The 26,645-nt window shown below is 47.4% G+C and overlaps 1 protein-coding gene across 2 annotated transcripts in view; it reads left to right on the forward strand.

Moving 5' to 3' along the window:
- LOC121715815 (ephrin type-B receptor 1) overlaps positions 1 to 26,141 on the forward strand; it is a 186,256-nt gene extending 160,115 nt beyond the window's left edge. The window contains exons 10-16 of one of the 2 annotated variants that reach the window (XM_042101777.1): positions 3,557 to 3,745; positions 4,804 to 5,051; positions 6,861 to 7,076; positions 16,215 to 16,364; positions 19,323 to 19,516; positions 19,912 to 20,067; positions 21,976 to 26,141. In XM_042101777.1, coding sequence (XP_041957711.1) covers positions 3,557 to 3,745; positions 4,804 to 5,051; positions 6,861 to 7,076; positions 16,215 to 16,364; positions 19,323 to 19,516; positions 19,912 to 20,067; positions 21,976 to 22,084 — 1,262 coding nt within the window. In that variant the 3' untranslated portion in view covers positions 22,085 to 26,141. The remainder of the gene's footprint in view (positions 1 to 3,556; positions 3,746 to 4,803; positions 5,052 to 6,860; positions 7,077 to 16,214; positions 16,365 to 19,322; positions 19,517 to 19,911; positions 20,068 to 21,975) is intronic. The other variant, XM_042101788.1, reaches the window with a different exon arrangement.
- Positions 26,142 to 26,645: the final 504 nt, after the last annotated feature.

The raw sequence follows: 26,645 nt of genomic DNA on the forward strand, positions 1-26,645 counted from the left end.
GAGGCTCGTTAAAAGGCAGGCATCACAGCGTCTGCTGGTTCAGCATGGCCCTGGCTACCAACCTCAGGGACTTGTCTCGAGTGGCCAAGGGAACTGTAGGCTCTTCTGTTTATAGTGTGCTCTTATGTGGATGAACTTAATTTCTCTCTCTCTCTCTCTCTCTCTCTCTCTCTCTCTCTCTCTCTCTCTCTCTCTCTGTGTTTATGTGTCATGTGAGCATGTGTAAAACAGAGACACATTGGCCTTGAAGGCCTCTTACTGTAGTGGCTTTAAAGAGGCCTCCAGTTTTTATGTTGGTCATGGAAGGCTCTAACTTTGATGAGCATTGGCCCCTCTGTAAGCAAAGGACTTGACTCAGTTACAGTCCTACTGTTATTATACAACAAGCCCATCTGGAGGTGACATGGAGAGAGATCTCTGGACTTTACAGTCAGGAGTTTTACAGTACCATTGTCTCTCTTCAATATGAAAATCCTAGTAAGGCTAGAAAAAACAGAAACAGGCTCTTTGACCATTATGCATAGTCTTGTTGCATAGCCTCCTTGACATTGCCTCAGATAGCAAAGGTTTTAATTCAGAATGAACTCAGATCAGGCATGTCCACTGCTATCAAGAATTTGAGTGAAAGAGTCAAGCCTACTCCCCTGACTCCTGCTAGGCTGGACGTGACATTTAGATTGCTCCCCCAGGGGCATCACCAGAGCGGAGGGGCATTAGGGGCAGCTTTAGTCTTCCCTTTAGGCCACCCTATCAGGCTGCAAGTGGCCCACCCATCCATGTGAGCCTGCATCGACATCCTGTAATGCTGTATGCCCCCTACCGATCTCTGTGTGCACTATTGTGTGTATGTATTGATATTTTAGCTTGCACTAGAATACTGAGAAAAGACTGCGGTTTCCAGCTGCCCCGAATTGTTCTGTTTGTCATTCTCTAGAGATGTCTGCTGATTCCATCTTGCTCCACTCGAATGTATTATTTTTCTCTTCTCCACTTTCTCTCTCTCTCTCTCTCTCTCTCGACTTTTAAATATCAGTTTAGTCGCCTGTGCACCCAGTGGTGCTAATCGTCCTATCTCTGTGTAAGAAAGCGGAGATATAAAGAGTATTTTTTGTAATGAAAGCCCTGGGAATAGAGAAATTTCATTAACTGGGAGAAGAGAAGACACAAGATAACTGCTCTGACTTTAAAGCAGCCATGTTGCTTTGCAGTGTTGTTGGCTTTTGTACCGCTCTTTATTTTTTGCACGAGCCATACCCGCACTAGACATGTGGAAGTGTATGATAAATCTGTGTGTATCTGATGATTATAGGATCCCGGTCACACATCTAAACACAGTTTATTTCAAATGGCTGTGGTGAGAGGGCCAGGGAAGGAAAAATAGACAGAGCTGTTTACATCATGTGTTTGAGGTCACATCTGCCCTAGTTCATTACAATGATTACACTCTCTTGCTCTCTGACTCTTTCACATCTCTCTCTCTTCCTCTCTCTCTTTCTTTTCCCCTCTTTCTTTCTGTCTGTCTCTCTCTATCTGTTTGTCTCCCTCACCTCTCCTCTTGCTCTCACAAAATTGAAATTGTATAAAGGGCAGAAATAGGACAACTTCTGGCTTTGTGTGCAGTGCATGCCGAGATCAAGCATGCATACGATATTCACACACAACACACACACACACACACACACACACACACACACACACACACACACACACACACACACACACACACACAGAGAGAGAGTAATATCTATATTTTAATCTTAGCCATAGAATGATAAGATGAGCTGTTAATGGCTGTTAGACTAGATGAAAATAGAGACAAACTGTTGAGTTTGAGAGAAATGAGTTTCCGTAAGAAAAGGCTGCCGGTTTGATCACATACAGGGTTGTGAGCGAGCGTGCGCTATTCATAGACCACTTTGTTTCTCTGTAGCTCAGAGACTGATCAAATCCAGTCTTGCATGTGTATATCTTTAATATCATTCTATTGAATGTTTATTTTAAAACAACTGAAGCTCTTATGAAGTGCATGATAACGTCCGCCTCTGCAACATAAAGCAAGCAGTCATTAAGTCTAAGTAATCCGGGGTACAATCATATTTAACTGCTATATCGGTGTTCTATGGAAATATATTATGTAAAAGGATATTCTTTCTAGCCTGAAAACCACACTGTAGTTCACTACATTGTACTCAGTGGTATAGACCCAGAGTAAGAAGTACACAGCAAAGGGTGACCTCATTTTGTCATTTAATCATTTCCTTCACCCATGTGCCTTACTCTCAGATCTCAGGGCTCATCAGTACACTCCATATCTGAGGGTGTCCTTCAATGTCATTTTTTAAGACCACACACACTCACATGTAATATCCGCTTGTGTGGAGTACTGCAGCTCAGGATGTCCTGCTGGGAGGCAACAGTACATGAGCAGGGAAGGAGCATATTTAGTCTGAGGAGGCAACAGTACATGAGCAGGGAAGGAGCATATTTAGTCTGAGGAGGCAACAGTACATGAGCAGGGAAGGAGCATATTTCGTTTTTTCTTTCTTTTTCTTTTCCTTTTTCTCTCCTTTTGTGTCCTTGCTCGTTTCTATGTGCGTAGAAATAGTCAACACCCTGAACCTCCACACCTATTGCTTCGGCAGGGAGCAATTTGATATCGGCACAGTTTGATCTGTTTACGAGGCCCTGTGGGATGAGTATCAGTGGAAATTGGATTCATTTCTATCAAAGGGCAGAGCTGTGTGTGCTCCCTCCCAAGGAGACGAGGAGAGGAGAGGAGGAGAGGAGAGGAGGCAACAAACGGGGGTCGAGAGCACATTCCCTCTGTTTCCTATCCTCCACTGGAGTTTTTTTTTTTTTTTTTTTTAATGATCAAGCCCAATTGTTTTATTGTGTCTCCTTGATATGAGGTAGGGGCTTCTCAAAGTGTATGCTTCGGCAAGGGGTTATTAGCCAGGTGCATCTGGTACATCTTGGGCTGATTTGTGCAGCCTTGTTTCCCAGCACCATGCCGAGACCTTTTGTTATTACTGACTTTTCTACACACACACACACACACACACACACTCACAAACACATGTTCGCACACACACACACACATACGCACACAGAGACACACCACACACACACACACACACAGATGCACATATAGCCAGTCAGAAGCACACAAACACGCAGATCCATACATACAAACACACACATACACACACTATGATAGAGATGCACACAGACACACACAAAAACAAACATACATACACACATAGGTATATATATATATATATATATATATATATATATATATATATATATATATATATATATATATATATATATATATATATATGTATGTATACATGGGTACATGTACACTTGAGTACACACTCACACAAAAAAGACTGAGGAGGTTAAGCACATTAATTATTAGATGTAAATAAATAAGTAAATAAATGAATTAATGAATGAATGAATGAATGAATTAATGAATGAAACCATGAACCTGCTGGCACAAAAAAAACCCTTGAAACATGGCAGTGATCCCTATTCTTAATTGTTCTAGAACTCTCTTTGAGACCAGATCTGACTAACTGCCACTCCCCCATCGGCTGCCCGACCCACTTCTCAGGCTCCCCGGGGATGAAGATCTACATCGACCCCTTCACCTACGAGGACCCCAACGAGGCTGTGCGCGAGTTCGCCAAGGAGATCGATGTCTCCACCGTCAAAATCGAAGAAGTCATCGGGGCAGGTAAAGATTCATTTTGCTTTATTTGTGTGTGTGCGCGCGCGCGTGTGTGTGTGTGTGTGTGTGTGTGTGTGTGTGTGTGTGTGTGTGTGTGTGTGTGTGTGTGTGTGTGTGTGTGTGTGTGTGTGTGTGTGTGTGTGTGTGTGTGTGTGTGTGTGTTCCTGTGTGTAGCAGTGAATGTGCAAGCCTGTGTTTGTGTCAAGTGGCCTGTTCCAGCAGCATGTAGGCCACCTGTCCCAAGGCTGGCTGCTGGGCCACAGAAATAGCTCTGACACAGAATCACAGGCCTCTGGGTCCCCTCTCTGGAGAGCTCTGCTCCTGGAAAACCTATTGCCTCTGCTCGGGCTAGACACTCACACTGAACACTACCTGACACACACACACACACACAAACACACACACACACACACACACACACACACACACACACACACACACACACACATAAACACATAGAAATGTACAGTCTCCCTAACTTCCTGTCCAAGGCTGCAGTAGATACATGTGTTTGAATGTGAAGATTGCTAGAGAAGATTGCTTCGTCTGACTGCAGTATTGGAGGCCATGGGGGGAAGCGAGGACTCCTGCAAATGTGGATTAAGAGGAATTGGCTGATCTTTGCACACATCTTCTGCATATGATTGTGAATGTCCTCTGTTTATGGTCCCCCTCTTGTTAGCTGAATGATACATATTTGACCAGGGCACAACACGTCCACATAGCACATCACCTAATAGGTCAGGTGAGGCCAACACCGCAGGACTGGCCTCCTGTGTAGCTTGCAGGGAGTGGGCCAGATGTAGAGAGGATACATCACAATCCCCACACTGTGCTTTGTTCTGTGTTTTACAAACTGAATCACAGAGGACCTCGCGGTGAGACTGAGATGGGTAAACCACCTGAAGCACTTCATCCTTTTTCTGTCTTTTTTCACAGTGCATAAGAAATGAAGAATGATACAGTATATAAGGGGAAATAGGCCTTGATGTATGCTGTGAGATTTGCCTGTACGGTAAATCTTCCGTTCCCCTCTGCGCTCCCTCTGTCTTCCCTCTCTCTAGGGGAGTTCGGGGAGGTGTATAAGGGCCGCCTGAAACTGCCAGGCAAGCGGGAGATCTACGTGGCCATCAAGACGCTGAAGGCGGGCTATTCGGAGAAGCAGAGGCGGGACTTCCTGTCGGAGGCCAGCATCATGGGCCAGTTCGACCACCCCAACATCATCCGCCTGGAGGGAGTGGTCACCAAGAGCCGCCCCGTCATGATCGTCACAGAGTTCATGGAGAACGGCGCACTGGACTCCTTCCTCAGGGTGGGTAAACGAGGGGGTGATGGCGGAGGCCGCCTCGGCTTGTGAATGTGTGTGAGAGAACTTCCTCATAGGTCAGGAGTTTGAAGTCAGACGCACACTATTTTAACATGGTGAAGTTAGTAAAAAGTAGAAAGAAGACCGTAGGAAGTAAAAGGTCCTACCACATATTAATTCCAACTCTTGAGTCCGGTAGATTAGTGCTAATTAGTGTTCATAGAATAGCCAGACATATATCAACATAATCAAAACAGTCATGATGAAATGTGGGCCAAATATGCATAGGACAGATTACAGTGTTGATGCCATTATTAAAATGCACATGTTTAAACCAACCTCAGCCAATCCTAAAGGAGGAGCATGAAGGAGTAGTGAAGGTCCTGGTCTACAGGTCAGGCAGCTAGACGAGGATCTCGCCAAAAGAGACAGGAAGGCGGAGACAAATTGGTACTCGTTTGTCGATGTGTCTGTAGTCCATATTTTCACATCTTCAAACTGTAAACCCACCTACTGCCCAAGTTATACTGGCCCAGAGATATTTCAGTCACATTGACGGCTTGTGGAGATTTCTAGTGATGGATTACTTTCTCAGATGCCTTAAGAATAACAGATTCTGCCATTTGAAAGTGTGGGATGGAGCTTCTTCAGCGTACACAACTCTCAATCACCATTCGGAAATGCTGAGATAAGAGTAGCTTGTGGGCGTGTTCAAGCTAGAGCCTCGCCTCACTTAGCAAGCAGGACTCACACAAACAGAGATAAGACATCAGTAAATGGGTTTGACTGCCCGTGGATAAGATTAAACAACATTCCCAGAGTCGTGCGAGACAACCATAGCCTCCTTGTTAATTATTTGAGTGATGAAGTTATAAGCACCTGGTTTTGAGCATTTCTCCCTCACTCACAAATGCCAGAGTCCCTCCTCTCCGTTTTACCATTCACGCCTGGAGGTCTTAATAGACTCCATTTGGCTTTTTTTTTTGGATTTTTAATCAATGTTCAGCCCATTTTCCCCCCAATCCAATGGATTGGTTTTCTCTCAGCTTTGATCTAGCGTTGGTTTAAAGAGCCCCTTTGAAGTTGGCTTTGCTTGCCGCCACATCCGACTTGTGTTCCCATCGATCTTCCTACCCCCATGTTTGCTAGTGAGCACAAGGTTCAAAGAATGCACTTCAGACATGGACGAAGGTAGGGTGGGGGTCGGGGTGGTGATGGGGTGGTGGGTGGGGGGGACAAGGTTTATCAGCCTTCTAACCTCAAAGACTCACATTTCCATGTCTTTCAGCACATCGAGAATGCAGAAGGCAGAATAGTCTTTTCAAGAGCAAGGCCTTTGGGAAATTGAAATGTTCTCAGAGCGCGCACAAAAAAAGAGAAAATATTTTAACATCAATAGAACAACCAATGTTCTGTGCATCAATGGCATCTGATTGAGTGCATTCAAAAGAAGCACGCATGCAGTAGTAAACACATTGGGTGATGGCCTCTCATGTTTGGATGTGTCGGCCCCCATCTGCTCTTTTAGTCAGTTAACTGTGAGTTGACCATACATCACTCCCGCTGAGCACATACAGAATGAAAACTGTCCAGAACACACACACACACACATACACACACACACACACCATTGGGCTTGGCCTTCACTAGTGACCTTCCCCACCTTTATAACCTCATAAAATGTGTGTGTGTGTGTTTGGGAGAGGGAGGCGGTGAGCTATCTTTGACAGCTGTGTGACATTGCCTTTGTTTTTTGACATTGCCCCCCATCACACACTCCCTCCTCTCCTTCAATCGCCACGGCAACCTCCGCAGCAAAACGACGGCCAGTTCACCGTCATCCAGCTGGTGGGCATGTTGCGTGGCATCGCGGCCGGCATGAAGTACCTGTCGGAGATGAACTACGTCCACCGCGACCTGGCCGCCCGCAACATCCTGGTCAACAGCAACCTGGTGTGCAAAGTGTCCGACTTTGGCCTGTCACGCTACTTGCAGGACGACACCTCCGACCCCACCTACACCAGCTCCCTGGTAAGCTCTCGTCCACTCCTGCATCCGGCTCCCCTCTGCTCTGCACAAATATGTGCACTCATGGTCTAACACAAGACACTGTCTCCTATCTCTGCAGTTATATCCTTGAAACGTCTTTGCTTGTGTGTGTGTGTGTGTGTGTGTGTGTGTTTGCTGAGGCCCTAATGTAATGTGGTCTCGCTGCCCTTTTCATCCATTGGTCAAATAAACAGGCAAATAAATGACCAGTCAGCATGGTTGGAGGGGGTGTTGCAGTGTTAGTCTATAACATGTTAGCACTAGGGCTGGACACACTGATTTGAATGCAGGAGGAGTTCACTGGGAGACTGCTGATGCCGCTGGCCACTGAGGCCCACTGGACTCCAATCAGACCAGCCTTTACCCAGACTTCCCTTCTTATTATTACTACTGTCTGTGCCCTGGAAGGGACTCTCCTTATGAGTTGCTGGGAGCGTCAGGTCTGTTATAATTAACTAATGTATTCAAAAACAACATTTCCACAACACTTGAGTCTGTCTACAGCTCAGCTCATAAAGATTTGTTTTTCATGTTTATGGATGATTTAGCATTGCAATCTCATAGCGGCTTTAGGAGCCAGCGTTTGTGTGTGTGTGTGTGTGTGTGTGTGTGTGTGTGTGTGTGTGTGTGTGTGTGTGTGTGTGTGTGTGTGTGTGTGTGTGAGAGAGAGAGAGAGAACGAGACACACAGAGAGAGTGAGAGAGAAAGAGAAGAGAGAGAAAAATGGAGAGGTCTGGCCTTTTGGTTTGTTGTCAAAGGACAGCAGGACAGCACTTGAAAGCAACAGCCTCAGCCCAGTCTTTTATTAAAAACAATCCACTGTCTCTGCCAAATGAATGCATACCTTTGTGTGGAAAGCCTGGTTTTGCAGCATGTCTCTTCATTTACTGCACTTGTGGTGAATAAGCAGAAAGATGGTTGCCATAGAGGGCTGAAGACTGTAGTCTTCTCCAGGATGACGTAGGAAGACATTTTGAGCTCTGAGTGAGTGCAGACAAGAGGCTGAGCAGACACGCCACAAGCCTCCTGTGGAGACTGCTGATTGACAGGAGACTGAAATACAAGTGTGAACAGGGTGTTAAAATGGCTGGAAGTGATTCTGTCATCCATCCATCCATCCATCCATCCATCCTGTGGTTGTTAAATGCCCCCGGGGTCACATTGGCCTCAGGGTTACAGAAGGAGTTGCTATAATTGGCATTGATAATATTGTGGTGTGCCACTTCCTATATAGGAAGGGTGTACAGTATGTACAGTATGTGAGGCTGCAGGTGATTTGAATACATTAAATACATGTTTTTAAACCCCTGCCATTTACACTTTGGCTATTTTTGCTGCATCCATGTTATTATGGATTTGTGACTGAGGAAGATATGATGTTTGTTGGGATTTTCAGAGATACTTTTTTCTACTTGAATATTGCACGTGGTGGATTTCAATCCTCTCACTCTGTTAAACTATGACTGCAACGCTCCATCTATACATGGTAACTAATAAAACTAAAAAGTAAATTAAGCAGAATCCATTATTAATAAGTCAGTAATATTGTTGGCTTCATTTCTGTTGATGTTTACAACTTTTCCATATCTGTGTGTGTGTGTGTGTGTGAGATTGGCTGGGTTATGTGTGTACTGCCTTGGCCAAGCATTTGGGCTTGTATGTACTCACTCGGGTCCAGTTCACTGTTAATTAATCCACGCAGCGTCGGTGACGGCCGCCCCTTGGCTCTGTGACCTCGACCGTTATGAGCCAAGTGCAGGCAATCTCCGAGCAAGGCCACGGCGTGCCGGGCAAGGCCACAGGAATCACAGGGAAATTACATTTTGCTGACAGGGCCTGATTTACTCACACATTGACCTCCTCCGATAAATTAGCATCCTTTTTCATTTTTGCTCTTCTTCTTTATTTCATTTTATTTTTGCCTCCCTCTACTATTTCTGCCCACCAATTAAGTTTGCTGCCTCCCTGCACAAAGCTGTTGGATGGGTACTTAATTGCATTTCATTAACCCGGCGGTTCACTTAGAGCTCAGAGCACTGCCCTCAGACCAGTTTACTGCAGATGAGAAAGTGGGCTTGACGTGTCTGTGTGTGTGTGTTTGTGTGTGCGTGTGGGCGTGTGGGCTTCACGTGTGTGTGTGGGCTTCACGTGTGTGTGTGGGCTTCACGTGTGTGTGTGTCCTCCACTCTAGAAATCAACCATTCACTGGGGAAGTATAGATTATTCCATCCATCTATTTATGGATTTGCCATGTGATCCCCCACACCACCTTTCAATATGATGATTCATCCATCCATAATGTCATCCCACCCTACACCCACCCCTCAGTGTGGCAGCTCCTGTTTGGGAGAGTCTGGAGTGGTGTGTGTGTGTGTGTGTGTGTGTGTGTGTGTGTGTGTGTGTGTGTGTTTGGCTATTCCGTAAGTTTACAGGCAGCCCAGAGCGTGGGGGTCACGCTGGAGTGACATCCAGGGCGGCCTCTCTCGGCTCTCGCCTGGGCCCAGTTTAGAGGTGAGGTCGAGGGGAGAGCTCATCTGTCAACCTCCATGACCCTCCAGGGATGGTCGGTCAGCTTCGCTTCACTGCCACCAGCAGCTGTCTGTGTATCCGGCCGCCCCGCTCTCTCCATTTGCATCCTTTCTGACGCTCTCTCCTTCTCAGCATATGGCCACAGCCTTCTGTTGTTTTCATTTTACACAGTGGCTGGAATGCACACTCTGCAAAGGTTTAGATGTATTCAATTCAACCACGTGTGCTCAGAACAAGGGAATGGTATTCATTTCCCTGAAAAAAAAAAAAAAACATAAGAAACAAAGAAATCAAAAGAAAACAAAGAAATCACAGCAGTGGCCACTCTCCATGACGGAATCAAGCAGTGATGCCCTTGCACTAACCTCATCTGTCTTGGGCAGCCTCGCTTCATCCTGTGGACACTGTGGATCAATGTGCTGGTTTTACTGGGACTGATAGTTTGGACTTGGTTGGGGTGGTGGTGGTGGTGGTGGTGGTGATGGTTGTGGTTGTCGAAGGGTGGAGGTTAGGGAGTTAAAATTGAAAAACACCCCCCCCCCCCCCTCCCCCATCCAATGCCCCTGCTCTCTCTCCTGCGCCACAGTGAAAAATGCTGCCGGCTGGCAGTCTGGCACCTTCCATTACGGATGTGGATGGTTCAGTGTGATTTCAAATGGAAAAACGAAACTATTTGCACTCCAGCGAGAGCGGAGGGGTGGGAGCCCCCTCTTCACCTGAAGCATTTTTCTCCTTTTCATTCTTTCTTTCTTTCCATCTGTCTTTCTTTCATTCATTCTTTTTTCTAAAAACTCTGACAGGCATGCTGCTGTCGCTTGGCGGAGGTGCCAGTTTTCGGGATTTTAATTTGGGATTTCACAGTGATTACCAGCCGTGTGCTGCCCCCATTACCCAGTCGTGCTTGCTGGGAATCGATTTGCTGCCGCCAAGCTCCCCCAAACAGCACGAGCCGCCCTGACATTTGGGGGGGGGGGGGGGGGGGGAGGTGATCATCTCCACCCCACCCCCCATTAATATGTAAAGGAAGGACATGACAAATATGAGCCTTCACATGCTGTCATCCGACACCTAACAAAGGCTGTCAGAAGCTCACCTGCTTTTGATAAATGCCAGCTGACAAACGCTGGCGAAGCGGAGCATCGACCCTGCCTGTCCGCGGCTGTCTGCAGCCATGCTGGCCCTGCATAACTCATACAGGATCAATGTGGAGCACGCAGACAGGTGGGGGCCCGGCTCGGCCCGGCCAGGCGGCAGGTGTCAGCAGTACGAGAGGCTGTACTCCACCCAACCCCCACCCAAAACCCGCACCACCCACGCCACACCGGGCTGTTTACCGGATTGGATATTTACACTGAGAGACAGAAAGGGAAGAGCAGAGGATTGGAGGAGGAAGAAGAAAAGCTTCATCAAAAGCCATTAACTAGGTTATGAAATCCAAGGTTATAATCTAATATGTTTTTTTTTTTTTTAAATGGGGATCAAGGCAAATGAAATCAGAAGCGCATGGCTAGAGGATTAGCGTGTGGAGATGTTGAGGTTTAATTTGCGTTGGGCCCCTCTGGCACCTGGGGCTTACCGTCTGTGAGGGCCCAGAGCCTCGCTTGGTTTGACCCCCCCTCCCCACCCCACCTCCAGGCTAGTGGAGGAGCGAGGAGATTGTGTGTGTAGATTGGGCTTGTAAATAGATTTCCTGGCTAATGTTATTGCGCCACAAATTGGACTTTAGTCTCAAGTGGTCATTTTCGGAATGGGGAGATATGACTGAATTAGATTGATGCCTTTTGTTATGTGATGAGTTGGGCACAGTCAAGCCAGACAGACAGAGATGATGTGATTTCATTTGGAGTTTGATTTTATTTTTACGTAATTACCAAATGAATGTTCAATGGGCACTTTTACATTTTTAATGGCAGTCTACCTTTTAACATTCGTTCATTCATCTCTCTCTCTCTTTCTCTCTCTCTCTCTCTCTCTCTCTCTGTGTGTGTGTGTGTGGAATCCTAACCCTTTTGTTACAAATTTAATTGCTGGAAACATATCCCCCATCCGGCCCCAACATGTGAAATGATGCATTTAATCCTGCATGATGAGGCATGGCTCACCGCTGCCTCTCAGACAAGCAAAAGGCCCTTCTTCCTGCATCGGAGGAGCTATGGAAATGCAGGTCCATTTCCTCCTTACTGAGCGGGAAAAAACTGTCCATTGCCAATCGTTTCGTCCTCGGGACATTAAATGGCTATTGATGGAGCACTTTCTCCCTTGCCTAAGTAAATGTGCTTACTATCATTTCAGTTTGCTTTGTTTAGAGGAAGATAAAAGCCATAATGGCAAACTGCTGCGGCAGCTGAACTAGAGAAAGCCTATGCATTCCTTTTCCTCTTTCTCTGTTTGGAACTTTGAAAGATGCAACAAAAGTGAGAGAGAAAGAGAGAGAAAGAGAGACAGACAGACAGAGAGAGAGAGAGAGAGAGACGTGCTTTCTGAGATGAAACGGTATTGTGCCCATTATCTCCTGCCTTATGGATCATTGTGTCTGTTGGTGTCTCTGAATATTTAGAGTTGCTGCTTTGCATGTCATTAATGGGACTCTGTTTTTAGACTTTTTGTTCTCAGGAGAAAGTAAAACCATTTCGTGATTGGGTCCATCTGTCATGGTTGTCTTTCTCTAACCCCATATGTTTTTGATTTTGATACACACACCAACTCACACACACGCATTTTGCACATACACTCACTCTCACACTCACACTCACACTCACTCACACACACACACACACACACACACGTGTGTGTATGTGTCACATCTCGCCCGCTGTCAGCTTTTGATCACAAACAATTCCTCACCTGCCACCGAGCCCCCATTCCCTTTTCTCACCTGCCGCCACCTTCACTCACCCATCTGTCTCCTCCTCTTAACCTGACAGCCAGCGCTGGCTACGGCCAGGCTCCCCAGCTGTGCTGCCCCACTCCTGTCACTCTGTTTACAGGGCGACTCCCTCACCATTGCCCCCTCACCTGACCCACGTTACACCTCCACGTCTCAGCCAACCTCCTCCAAAGACGTCCATCTCTTACTGAACCCCAACCAGTCACACATGTGGAGGAGACCCCTGCTGCCACATCGCTAATCGTCACGTTTTCCAGAGCTCACGTGGTACCCACCATTCCGACTGTTTACTCTTTTTGCGATTGTTTTCCTTCTATTCATGTCGTTTACTCTTCATGGCTGTTACCACTCCTCTCTTCTGTCTTTCCACCCCTCTGGAGACACGAGATGTAAATGGCCGATGTTAATGGCTTCTCTGCTGTGTAGGGATAAGTCAGGTCGCGATATCTTTTGTGTGTGCTCTGGCTGCGTGCGAGTGATGTGTGATGTGGAGACCACGGCTGATTGGCTCAGACTCGTCCGCCGGAGCGCGGCGTGAAGGTCAGCTCACTCACGTCAGGTGTCCGCTCTCGTTTAGCTCGCCTCTCTTTTCCCTTTCTTTCATGTCGAGATGACACCAGAGGTCAGAGAGGAGAGGGGAGAATGGTTAAGGGGAAGGGAAGGTACCGGGATGAGGAGATGAGAGGTGTAAATACCTGTTGTCGACATCGCCGGAGCTAAAGGAAGTGTGACATGATGCCATGTTTTGGGGTTGTGTGTGTGTGTGTGTGTGTGTGTGTGTGTGTGTGTGTGCGTGTGTGTTTGTGTGGATGTGCGTATGTGTGTGGGTGTGTGTACCATCTGTGAGGCTGTGTTGACACTAGACCTGTTATTTAATTCCCACCGCAGCGTCTATTTCCCTCTGCAGCGCTAGCTCTCTCTCCTGCCACGCAGCGGGATTCCCACCTCTCTCGGGAGCACCTAATGAAAGAGAGGTGGAAGAATGAAACAAGAAAGAGAGAAAAAAGAGAGAAAAGGAGCGATAGAAAGAATAATACAGAGGGCTGGGGGGTGTGGGGGGGGTGAAAAAAGGGCCTTTATTATATATATGCCTCCTCCGCTCTGTTTGCTTTTGCATCATGGCAATTTGCTTTATTGGAGTGCAGTTTTGGCAATGGCCTCGCTTCAGCCTCCAGCGTTAATTACGGTGGATCTGCACGGTCGCCCGTGACTCCACAGCCGTGGAAATGTTATTAGCAGGGCCCTGGCCCCAGCCCCAGCCCCAGCCCCAGCCCCAGCCCCGGCCACGTGCGGCTGCCGTGTGAGGGTCCCCGGTGACACCACACTGATGGAGCTCCAGTCACCACACACTCGTCGGGGGCAAAGAGGGAGCTGTGGGGGGTTCTGAAAGGGCAAGAGCAAGTCTGTGTCTGGTTGTTCATGTCTGTGTACACGTTTGTGTGTGTGTGTGTGTGTGTGTGTGTGTGTGTGTGTGTGTGTGTGTGTGTGTGTGTGTGTGTGTGTGTGTGTGTGTGTGTGTGTGTGTGTGTTGTATGTTGTATTCATATCAGCATGTGTTTAGGGTGTTGGAGGAAGGAGCCAGTGGAATAGGTGAAGTTGGAGGAAGCTAGGATGACAGCAAACAGCTGCAATCCAAAAGCGTGGCCCAGAATGGTGTGATGAAAAGGCTGGGCCGGGCTGGGCTCTGCGCTTCCTTCCCCGGAGTTTTGTCATTATTTCCACAAATTGCTTTGTGCAACCAGCACAGCTCATTTTGTACCGTGGGCTCAAAGGAATCCTGAGTATGTGCAGAGCATTTTTGAAGCTATTTTGTTTCTCATTTGGTCTCATATAGACTTGTAGTGTGATGTGTCTTTCATTGCCTTCGTTTGCTGTTATGTACAGTATTCCAATTGTCAGGGTTTAGGTAGAAGGCGTTTGTGTAATTTGGGAGATTCAGAACACACTCAGTACTGTATGTTGTTCAGTTTTGAACACTCACTCACACAAAAACCCATGTTAATATGGCCAAATACGCACATACAACATTACAAATCACATGTACACAAATACCAATCCTCACACAAACACCCGCGTGCGTGCGTGCGTGCTGCCCCGTGTGCGTGTGTGTGCGTGCGTGCGTGCGTGCGTGTGTGTGTGTGAGCGCGTGCTGTGGAGCATGGCACTAATGAGTGACGGTCCTCACACTCCCATGTCCAGCTCCCCTCGCCACGTCTTCCCCCTGTCCAGCCCCCCTCGGCCGCCTCCACTTTGAAACATTTAAAAAGCCCCGCTCAGGAGGCATGGCCACGGACGTGACAATCCCCCCCCCCCCCCCCCCCCCCTCTCTCTTATCCAGGCTTATCTACGAATGCACACTGTCAAACTAATTGGCATTATTAAGCTTTTTCACTCGCTGCCCCAGACAAGCCGGTGGCTGCCCTGGCAAGCAGAGGGGGGAGAGGAGGAAAAAATCAGTGCACAAACAGGTGTGTGGGGAATCTTAAACAAGTCAAGTGCCTGTCAATTTCAATCAGCACATTACATGCCCTGCCCAGGGGCCCCAGGTAGACCAATTACTAACAGACACGCTTGGTGCTGGCTCGAGGAGCGCCAGCCGAAGCCCATTCAAACTTCCCTCTCTCAGACGGCGGGGGTGGGGGGCAGAGTTGGGAACATTTGATGTGGATCGATGCACAGAGGGCAAATTGCATTACAGGTCACATACAGATTTGCCCCCCCCACCCCCACCCCTCTTCCATCGCCTCCCTCCGCACACCCCCCCAACCCCCTGGCCAGGTTGGGTCAATAAGGAGTGAGGGAGTGAAAAGAGGGAGAGAGGGAAAGAGGGCTGCGATGGATGGATGGAGGTGGGAGATTCGACATGCTGCTCGCTCCACCTCAACATGGCTACTTTGGGCCTCTAATTGTCACAGTGGTCAGGTCTATGACCGAGTGAGCGAGAACACCACACCACGCACAGCCCACTCTCAGGGGACGTGCTGGAGGAGAACGCATTGTTAAAAGATTCACTAGTAGAGCTCAGTCCACAGACTTCATAATTGTGCCATTGCTTATTCTCCTCCTAGACCAAAGGGTAGACCACTAAGGCCCAGGGGCTGGGGGATCTATGCATGAGTTCCAGCTTGCCTATGACTTAGTCGTAAATCATCGCAATGATGTTATTCGGGATAACACACAATATCAAGTGGTCAGCTCTCCTTATCTACACAGTAGTTGACAGAGATTGTATCAGGTCATTTGTGTTCTTTTTGAAAAGAAATTACATTTAACTGTGAAACACACTCTCACAATGAAATTGTTCTAATTCAACATTGTGCGTCACAAAAAGGAGCAGAATGGTACTGCCTACCTAGCTAAGAAATGGGAGTAGTGACTGTTGATAGTTTACTGAAGAAATGACTGATTAGTGATTATTGATTACCTAAATGTTTAATTAATGCACTTTTCCATAAATTAGTGTATGATTTACATTACTCCTATATGTCCACCATGTTATGCTATTTTATTTGTTGTTTTATGTTGTTATTTTCACACACATGGTTAATTTGGTATTTATAGAAAGTGACCAGATGACTTGCAAAAGTAACAAAGTTTCTCTCTGTGTCTGTCTCTCTGTCACTCTGTCTGTTATTACCCCCCCCCCCCCCCACACACACACACACACCACCCCCACCCCCTTCTTTGTCTGTCTGTTGCATCAGGGTGGCAAGATTCCGGTGAGGTGGACATCACCTGAGGCCATCGCCTACAGGAAGTTCACATCTGCCAGCGACGTGTGGAGCTACGGCATCGTCATGTGGGAGGTGATGTCCTTCGGCGAGAGGCCCTACTGGGACATGTCCAACCAAGACGTGAGTTGTCCCCATTCCACCCTACTTAGCACAGCACACGCAAGCTGTATGATTTGACACCGTGAACAGATGAACAGATGCGTAGATGTGCGTGAAGGCAAATGTTTACGTCCAGCTGGCTATGTTGGTTTGTTTGTTTGTGTGTGAATGTATGTTTATAGCGATGGGATGGTCAGGAGGGCTTGGGTGATCTAACAGAAAGCCGACTAGGAAAATACAGCTGTGTGCAGTGAGGCGAGTGTCATAAAGACAGAGGGTTACACCAGAAGCGTTTTTATTTCTGTATACAGTAGAGCTATTTCTCTATGAGCTGGTTCGGCTGCAGGGTCACAGTAAAATGGCTGATTTTTCCTCTCCTTGAGAGAGAAAGAGAGAGAGAGAGAGATAAAGTGTGTGAAAGAGTGAGAAACTGAGAGAGACAGAGGCAGTGTGTCATACGAAGTGTGTGTGCATGAGGAAGAGTGAGACAGAGAAAAGAGAGTGAAAGAGTGAGAGGGAGAGCGTGCAGCTGACTCTGTGCTGATGTCCGCTGGAACGGAGTGGTCGCTGCGGGAGTCATTGCCCACGCTCTCTTTAGCCAGCTGCCGGCTCTGGACACTGTAGCCAAGTCTCCGGCCAGTAGAGCAGATGTTTCATTCTGTGGCCAGGGAAGAGTGGTGTGTGTATGTATGTGTGTGTGTGTGTGTGTGTGTGTGGGGGGGGGGGGGGGGGGGGTCATGTTGGCAGGTCTTGTCTTGTGTGTGTCACACATTGCACACACACACAGGCATATAGACACTCACCAGTATCGCTTCCTGTTTTAAATATGATTAGCTTCAGAAAAACTGTCCCTGCCACAATCTGCCCTGGAGGTATTCATCTGTCTCATATGAAGTTGTCATGTGCAAAGACAAAGTCATCATGATAGGGAACAAAGAACAAACACGGCTGTGAAACCTGAACCGCGAATATTTTGGATTCTGAATCGCCGCCAAAATCCCGCCCGGTAATCAGTAATCTGCAATCAGACCTTCAGCAGACATGAGAAGATTTCAGGGAGGAAAAAAAGAGAGAAGAAAATGTGACAAGTGTCAGCATTTCATTAAAGCGCGCTTTCTTCTTATAGCCCAGCTAATCAATCATGCGCACAGCGAGGAGCTCTCGTCCTGTGTCCTCATTTAGTCGTCCCCTCACCCATCTCACCCCCCCATTTCTCCCCGTCTTGGTGAACCCGTGATTAACCAATGCCAAAATGGCAAGGGCCTTCAGAGCCCTCGCGTTTCCACGGCGACCGCTCACACTGTCAATCCCGCGAAAAACCAGCGGGCAGTTAGCACATGAGTTATCGGGCCCCTATAGTGGTAGACTCTGTGGCCTTTGTTTCTCTGCCTTGAAAACATACAGAGAGACAGAGAGAGAGAAAGAGAGGAAGGAGGAAGAAACAGACACATGTGTAGAAAGAGAGAAGATAGAAAGGTCTATTCCCTGCACTGCTAATAAACTATCATAAATCTTAGAAATCTTAGGTGAACACACACACACACACACACAGAAAGACACACAGACACACACACTCACACATGCACGCACACACACACACTCACACACAGATGCACACACTGCACATTCTTGCAATTTCATGCTTTACTGTACCTGCTGGCTTTAGCAAAGTAATTACGAGCGAGTGGATTATCCAATAGTAGATCAGATGAGAAGGGAGAGGGGCGACGTGCTTAAAATAGGCACAGGCTTTCAGCAGACGCGCCCTTCAGCTCCGTGGCTAGCCAGGGTTAGCGTGTCAGCGCTAGCGAGGGCACTGATAGTTAAATGGGTGGAACAGCCTTGGCACAGAGGGGATTCTGGGGGTGGGGTGAGGGTGGGGGTGATGGTGTCCGTACACAGCAGTGTTCTCCTCCGCTGCTCTATGGCCTAGAGGGTCATCATATCTGTAAACAATCTGGACGGAGGCCATCCATCCACAGAGCTCTGGTGCCCCCTCCCCCCCAGCTCCATTCACTATATCAGTTCTCCAAACCTTATTTTATAACAACTTCTCTGTGTATTTATATACACTGTCAATCTATGCTTCCTGCTGGCCTGACAGCAATGAGCTTGGATCACATGCAAACTACACAAACCTCTGCAGACAGCAGAGATGTGATATCCTGCTGAGAAAGCACTATCTTCTTTCAGGTGGTGTGGGTCAGGTATTTTAAGATAAAGAGTCAGAGGAAGTAGAGTGAGATGGTGGAGAGGATGTGGCTTACAGAGGTGACAACTGGGGAAGAACAGAATGGCTGTCTCAAACCACCTACTTGCACACTTCAAATGCTTAGTTTAAGTATATAGTGCAGATATTGGGACAGTACTTAACATCTTAACATCAAATACTTAACATCACCATGACACTCACTCACACAGAGCACCTTACCTTACCTTACTATGCACAGAGAATCACAGGCTCAGTCCCTGCCTCAGTCATTGCAAGCGCCTCTGATTGATTAATCACCACTATGTGGATACTGTTTTTAGAATTGATTTAGATTAAGTGTTAGTTAGTATAATTTGTATTTTAGTATATTTTGTATATTCTTTATCTTCTACTGTCCTTATTGCTTAGTTGTGTTTTTATATTATATACTTTAATGACTTTTTCTGCTGTTAAAGAATGTGTACTGTATGTGTTGTCTGTATGCTGCTGAGACCTTGAATTTCCCCTGGGGATCAATAAAGTATCTATCTATCTATCTATCTATCTATCTATCTATCGAAAAGTGGGCACAATACAAATAAGCGCTAAGTTCACACTAGCAATGTACTGACGGAAGTATGCGGTTTGAGACACAACATATGTGTCTATTTTCTACACCATGCTGTTGCTATGTGCTAACTTCAGGCTCTGTGGCTAGCTCAGAGTCATTAGCTGTGCGTTGTTCATTGTTTATCTTGGACCAAATGGACTGTCATGGTTGTTGGCAGGTGATCAACGCCATCGAGCAGGACTACCGGCTGCCACCGCCCATGGACTGCCCTGCCGCCCTGCATCAGCTCATGTTGGACTGCTGGCAGAAGGACCGCAACGCCCGGCCGCGCTTCAACGACATCGTCAACACGCTAGACAAGCTCATCCGCAACCCCACCAGCTTGAAGGCAATGGCCAGCATGCCCCCTGTGTGAGTGGTACACACACACACACACACACACACACACACACACACACACACACACACACACACACACACACACACACACACACACATTGTAGATGTTTTGAGTACTGAACAGATGCATCTGTATATGTGCAGAAGCAAAAAAGAAATGCCCCTCTGTGGTGACTGCAATTAGATAAATGCTGAAAAAACAGATCCATACACACAAACACACATTCACACACACACACACACACACACACACACACACACACATACCCAGACATGTGCTCTCTCTCTCTCTCTCTCTCTCACACACACGCACACACACACACATTCACACACTCATGCTGCGTGTCTGTCATAAGCCCTGCGTGGTGTAATGTGTGTGTCGGCCGGTGGCCTGTTCCCTCCTGCAGGCCCTCACAGCCCCTGCTGGACAGGTCGGTGCCGGACTTCAACACCTTCAGCTCGGTGGAGGAGTGGCTGGCGGCCATCAAGATGAGCCAGTACCGAGACAACTTCCTCAACTCCGGCTTCACCTCACTCCAGCTGGTGGCACAGATGACCTCAGAGTGAGTGCCCTCTCTCTCACACACACACACACACACACATAGGGGAGATGGGGGGGTTCTGGTGTCAGGGGAAATCAGAACCCCCCCATCTCCCCTCTCTCTCTCTCTCTCTCTCTCTCTCTCTCTCTCTCTATCTCTCTCTCTCTCTCTCTCTCTCTCTCTCTCTCTCTCTCTCTCTCTCTCTCTCTCTCTCGCCTCACTCTGTCCCCACGTCACCTCCCAGAAAATGACCCACTGGACACAGCACTGTTATTTTAGAAGCTCAGGCTTCCTGGGGCTCTGGGCACATAAAACGATGACGTGTCACGTTTGGCTGAATCCCCTCTGTGACAGTCTGTGTTGCCACTATCTCTCAATTGTTGCGTTTTCTGCATTTCTCAGTAACAGAGCTATCTGACTTGACTCACACGTTTGGAAAAGATTGTGGCAGAGTGAGAGCAGAATATTAATTGGAAAAAAAGGAAAAAAAGGTAAAGATTTGGAAAATTGTTGGGGCATGAAGAAGGTTCTTTGAAGACAGCTTACATTGTTCTGAGCAGATGGCAGCGGGGTGCTGGAAAGGCTATCTCCAGAAGGCAGCACTCGCCATGATCTGACTACATCTAAACGATGTTTCAACTTTCACTCCTAGATGTGAAAATCTCATTACCTCTCTCTTTCTCTCTCTCTCTCTCTGTCTTCCTCTCTCTGATTTGAACAATATTTTACTTTCTCACACTGCACCCCTCTTGGTCTCCCTCTCTCACACACTTTTTCTCTCTTTCTCTCTATCCATCTCTCTGCTCTTCCCTCTCCTGGTCTCTGTTTTTTTTTTCACTTACTCTATCTCTTCCTCTCTATTTATCTCCCAGCCTTCCTTCTTATGGTTCCTCTCTTTTTTACTTTCTCTCGCTATCTCTGTGGTCTCCTACTTCTTGGTCTCTCTCTCTCTCTATCTCTGTCTTTCCCACCTTTGATGTAATGCACTCACATGCATGCGTTCCGAACACGGGCATGAACAAAGACTGGTGCCTGATAAGATGTGTGATCCGCTGTTAATTAGTAGCCAGGTTATAATCCTTTGCTCAAACACAGACTCGCACACTCTCTGCGCTTTCATGTGCTAATGCGCCAAAGCGCCTTGCCCCTGCTTCAGTCAGTTGGGGAGTGGGCGGCTAGCCGCCAAGGTCTTCTCCGCCAAGGTCTTCTCCGCCGACGTCCTCTTATCTGTTTATAGAGGCTAGCAGTGCGAATTTAATCGTCAGTTTGGAGGGAGAAAAAAACAAAAACAAAAGTGTTAGTCGTTCTTGAGCTCCTGAGAGTTAATTAAATATGTGTTTGCTCTAGTCTCTTATGGATGCTTTGTGACATCCCTCCTCACACACACACACACGTGCACACACACACACAAACAAACACACGCACACACACACACACACACACACACACACACACACTCACACCAATAAAAATACAGTAAAAATAAAAATTGCCTTCATTTTTGGGGATGTTTGGTGTGTGTTTGAATATGCCTGTTGATTCTGTTGATTAGCACATGAATACAGGCTCCAGGTGTTGGGGAAGGGGGGGGGCCTTGTTTATCAAAGGGCCCATTTGGCATAAAGAGTTTTTTTTCCGCTTCTCTGTTGAATCTGTGCCGTGTGTGCACATAAAGTTACAGCTGTTTGTGCATTATGTGATTGTGCTTATGCATTATTTCCATATTAACTGGGTAGCGCATCATACACACACACACACACACACACACACACACACACACACACACACACACACACACACACACACACACACACACACACACACACACACACACACACACACACACACACACCACCCTGTGCATACACCTTTATGCATGTGTTAAGCTCAGGCCGTGCATGGTGTTGTTGTGCTCTGCCCTTGCTGCAGGGACCTGCTGAGGATAGGCGTTACGCTGGCCGGCCACCAGAAGAAGATCCTCAGCACCATCCAGTCCATGACGCTGCAGGGCAGCCCGTCACCCACTGCCCTGGCATGACTACAGCAGACACCCGGCGACGCCATCGGGACAGGGTCAGGGTCGAGGACGGGGACAATGGGCATGGGGACCGGGAGCAGGACCGGGAGCGTCCGCCGGAGTCGCCCGCGCGCGACCCCTGACCTTTCACCTGAGCACGCCAGGGTGGAGACTATCATCTTAATCTGAGGAGCCGAACCGCCACACATCCTGAAGAAAGAGAGAGAGAGAGAGAGAGAGGAGAGGATAGGGGGAGAGAGAGAAAGAGAGAGGAGAGGAGAGGAGCCCTTTCATCTCAATGGGACGATGACCCGCTGGAAACAACACACTCCAAACACAAGGGGCGGCTGTGCTTTCAGCTAGCCAGCCAGCCGGCCAGCCTCGCCAGTGGGCCAACCAGCCTCGCATCTGTCCCCAACCCAGCCAGGGACAGACTGAAAACACAAACATCAGGAGCATCAAACACCATAGGGTTGTCCACAGCCAGGAGGGATGTGTGCAGGCTGATCATCGACAGGAGGAGAGAGGAGAGGAGAGGAAGTGCTGATTTTTTGAGCTCCCCTTTAGTCTTTATTTGCTCCTGATACTCTTAATGGGTTGTTTTTTGGGCAGCATCAAAGAAATATGATGCAACAAGGAAAGCTTCATGTTTGTCCATTTGTACAAAAAAAGACAGATACCTCTTCAGTCTTTCCCTTTCACTCTTACACTACCTGTCTAGTCGAAGGATTGTGGGCTTTGCCAAAGGACTCTTCAAAAGTCCACATCCAGATTTTAGTCAATTTTAGGGGGTGGGTGGGATATACAGTATATAAATATGTGTGTATATCTCTGAATAAATATGAATATATCTTCAGAAATAAATCTTCATATTGAAGGTGACATGTAATGAATATATATGTACATACTGTCTCTGCTTGCATTTTTGGGCAAAGACATGTTGACTGGAGTAAAATGGACATTACGATTACTAAAATGGACATTAGAGATGCAAGCCAACGACTGGAGACGAAGCAGAAGTCCTTGTAGACTTGCATCAGTCAGTGTGAAAGAACTCATGGACAAATCTTGGACAGACTGTGGTGGCTCCTAGTCAACATTGTACAAAGCTGATATAGAAGTCTGTAGAATTGTGTAGGGGAGAAAAAAAAGATTATGTTTAATGACCCCTGCCTAGATAGTGACTCTGGCCTTGTTCTGACTCTGATCTGGCTCTGATGTGGCCCTGATGTGGCCCTGATCTGGCCTGGTTTGGAGTTGGTATATATCTGTCTAGGTGCTTATTGTGGGTGTTCTTCATGCTGTGCTTCGCTGGCTGACACTCGCTTGTACAGAACCGTATTCTTTTTAGTGCTTTCTCTCTTGTTTAATGTCGAAGTGCTTGGAAGTATTGAGAACAGTGGGGAGTGTCAGGCCAATGCTGCCCCAAACGCTCTGGTACGTACGTAACTACACGTTGATGTTGTTGCACTGTTAATATACTGTAATAATGTTCGTCCTACAGGGTCAACACTAAATGTCTGGAAAAAAAATGTTTACAAAAAAAAAATCTTTTGGTGTCAGATGCTGGTTAAACTGGAGAGAAGGGGTTAAAACAGCAAAATGGTCAGTGTTATTCAGCGTCAGGAAGTGCACACCTTGCTTTTTAATGCAGAAAAATTACCTGTCATGGTAGGTTACCCTCAGTTCCAGTGACATTATAGTGAACACGTTTTGGCTAATGCAGAGGCTCAGATGAGCACAGCCCCGAGCGGAGCCGCAAACGCAAACACAAACACACACACACACACACACACACACACACGCACACGCACACTAACGTCTGCACGAGAGGAGAGGAACATCTGGGCATAGCTCTGCCAGACGCCCAATGCCATCCCAATGAGCGCACTCACTTTAGCAGTTATAAAGAGCTCTCTCTCTCTCTCTCTCTCTCTCTCTCTGCTGGCCTGGTCCGGTCCAATCTGGTCGTTCTGGTTGTGTCGCTTGGGACAGGAGTGACTAAGTGCTTTCCCCCACTGTTGCCATGGTGAGCTAGTTTGCCGTGTCAAAGGGAATGAGAGGTCTTAAATTCACTGTGCTCACTTGGGTCCATCATCCAAATACTATATATATCCCTCTGTAATAGATGGTGTCAGGCGCTGAAGTTGTCTAGGAGTTAATGGGACTCAGGGAGAATGTTTGCGATTGTGAGAGAAGTAAAACGATAGAGGAAGAGAGTGCTAAGGATGTGTTAACAAGCACTATGGGTGGGTGTGGTTTTTTGATATCCTCACACAGCAGCCTACTCATTCCTTTAGCCAACCTACACGTCCTCCACCTTCAATTTCTGTGCCAACAGTTTTTGCTGTTTTCTATTAATATTTTTCGTTTTTTTTTTCCACGCTCCTGGGGGTGTAAGATGGAGATGTCCACCTTTGTGCCCCGAGGCGAGAGACTGATGACAGGCCATTAGTAGATTATTGAGTGTTTTCACCCTCACCTGTGGCACTGGAAGAGATCCAGATCATTCATTCAGTGGTGTCTGCGTAGCCAAGCTGTCTCTATATCTCCGCCTGCATTAGCGCAGCTAAAGAATGGCCAGCCCTTCCCTGGTTGAGAGGTGGAGGTGGTGGTGGTGGTGGTGGTGGGGGGGTGCTGGTGATGGTTGGGGATGGGAGCAAGTGCATGAGGGAGTGGAGTGGTGTGTGGGGGTGGTGGTCTTTGCTACCTGCTGCATCTCCCTCTCACCCCCACCCCTTCACACATGTGACACACCAGCCATGAGTGACGGATGTTCTACCATCCCCCCAGATACACACACACACACACACACACACAGATGGAAGAGTCTGTGTTGTAATGAAGAGCGAGAGGGCTGAGAACTGTCAGCACAGACGCAGAGCGAGGGACAAGGGAGAGAGAGAAGGGAGAGAGGGAGGGAGGGAGGGAGGGAGGGAGGGAGGAATAGAGAGAACAAAGAAGATGAGAGGAGGGTGTGAATGGAAGAACTGACAGACCCGGTGGGTTTTCCTGGCTGTCTGCTCAACCCCCAGATTTTAATGAGCATCTGACACAATGAGTGAGTGACACGTCTCGGGGAGCACTCTCACACAAGCCCGTCCAGGACCCAAAGGACTGTTCCACTCGGTTCTGACTGACCCTACAGGGAACGACTTCAAACAAGTTCACACAAAACTAGCAATCGGGGGTGACCGTCAAACCCCAAGCGAGCTGATTCATGGCGTGCATTTTGTGTGAATGGGTTGTTAGGGCGGGGAAGGAGCAGCTGATATGACAGCTTAATGAAAAACATAAAATGTATAATTTATATTTAAACGTGTATGTCGGTACATATGATTTTTTGGGGTGCGCATGGCGAGATTGTCATTACTACATCAAACGCTATCCTCCATTTTTCTTCTTCCCTGATAATATCATGGATCTGTCCATTTTCTCCTCTTCTGTTTTCTTCTGCCACTTTTTGCGGTGTAACAGGGAGTTCTTTCAGTAGCCTACTCAGGCCATTTATCTCACTATGGGGTAATGGACCATATTGATTCCACTCTAATTTTCACCCATCTATGCCTGAAGCACACTGGCCTTTGCAGGATGACATCAGACGGTGAGATCTGAGGGTGGGGGTCCCTCACTTTAGGCCCCGCAGTGTGTCAGATCATTGTCTGTGGAGCAATACAGACATCAAGCTAACATGCTAATCTGAACCTCTAGTGTGTGAGTGTATGTACTGTAAGTGTATTTCTTGTGTGTTCCAGACGTTGGAATATACTTGTATTTTTAGTCACAGAAAAATCACTGAGAGAGGGAGAGAAAGATTGAGAGAAGTAGAGAAAGAGAGAGAGGAAGTAGACACTTAAAGCATGGCATGGACAAACTCACTGTACAATACCTACCAAATGAAGAACCAGAACACCCCCACCCAGTCTACCCCAACTCAGCCCAACCCCCACTTTGTGTCTTTCTGTATAGTTACACTTGTTTATTGTGATGAGTATGTCAGAGTTTGTATCTGTAACTTTCTGAGAAATATTGTATTAAAAAAAAAACATGCACTCAATAAAATCCCTTGGAAAAACTCGGAGAGCTTTCACCCCTGTCGTGATATATAACTTCTTACAGCGATTACTTTCTCCTTTTCTTCTCCTGTCTCTCTCTCGCTCACCTTCTCTTTCTTCTTGTTGTTGTGGTGGTTGGTGTGGAAGTGGGAGCTATTTGGCGTTTGCTCGAAGGATGTGGATTAATAATGTAGCAGGGTTGTCAGTGGAGTGAATAAAAACGGCCGGTACAGTAACGCCTGCTGCTGCCGCTGGCGCCGGCGCCGCTCTGGGTGGAATAAGCACCTGTCGTCTCACGAGTCATCAGCGGCCGTCGTCAGACAGCGGCGCGGTGAGAGGGAGACGAGCGGCGCAGAGCGGAGTGGTGCAGTGCAGCTCGGCGCTTCAAAGCCATCAGCTCTAAATAAATTACCTGTCACTTTGAATGCATATGAACTTTTGGAAGGAAATCACTCAAAAGGCAGCGTGCTGAAAATTGACAATATTTAGACAAACCGACGGATATTAAGAAGTCTAACCATCACTCC

The sequence above is a fragment of the Alosa sapidissima genome, chromosome 1 (genome assembly GCF_018492685.1).
Source record: "Alosa sapidissima isolate fAloSap1 chromosome 1, fAloSap1.pri, whole genome shotgun sequence".
NCBI lineage: Eukaryota > Metazoa > Chordata > Actinopteri > Clupeiformes > Clupeidae > Alosa > Alosa sapidissima.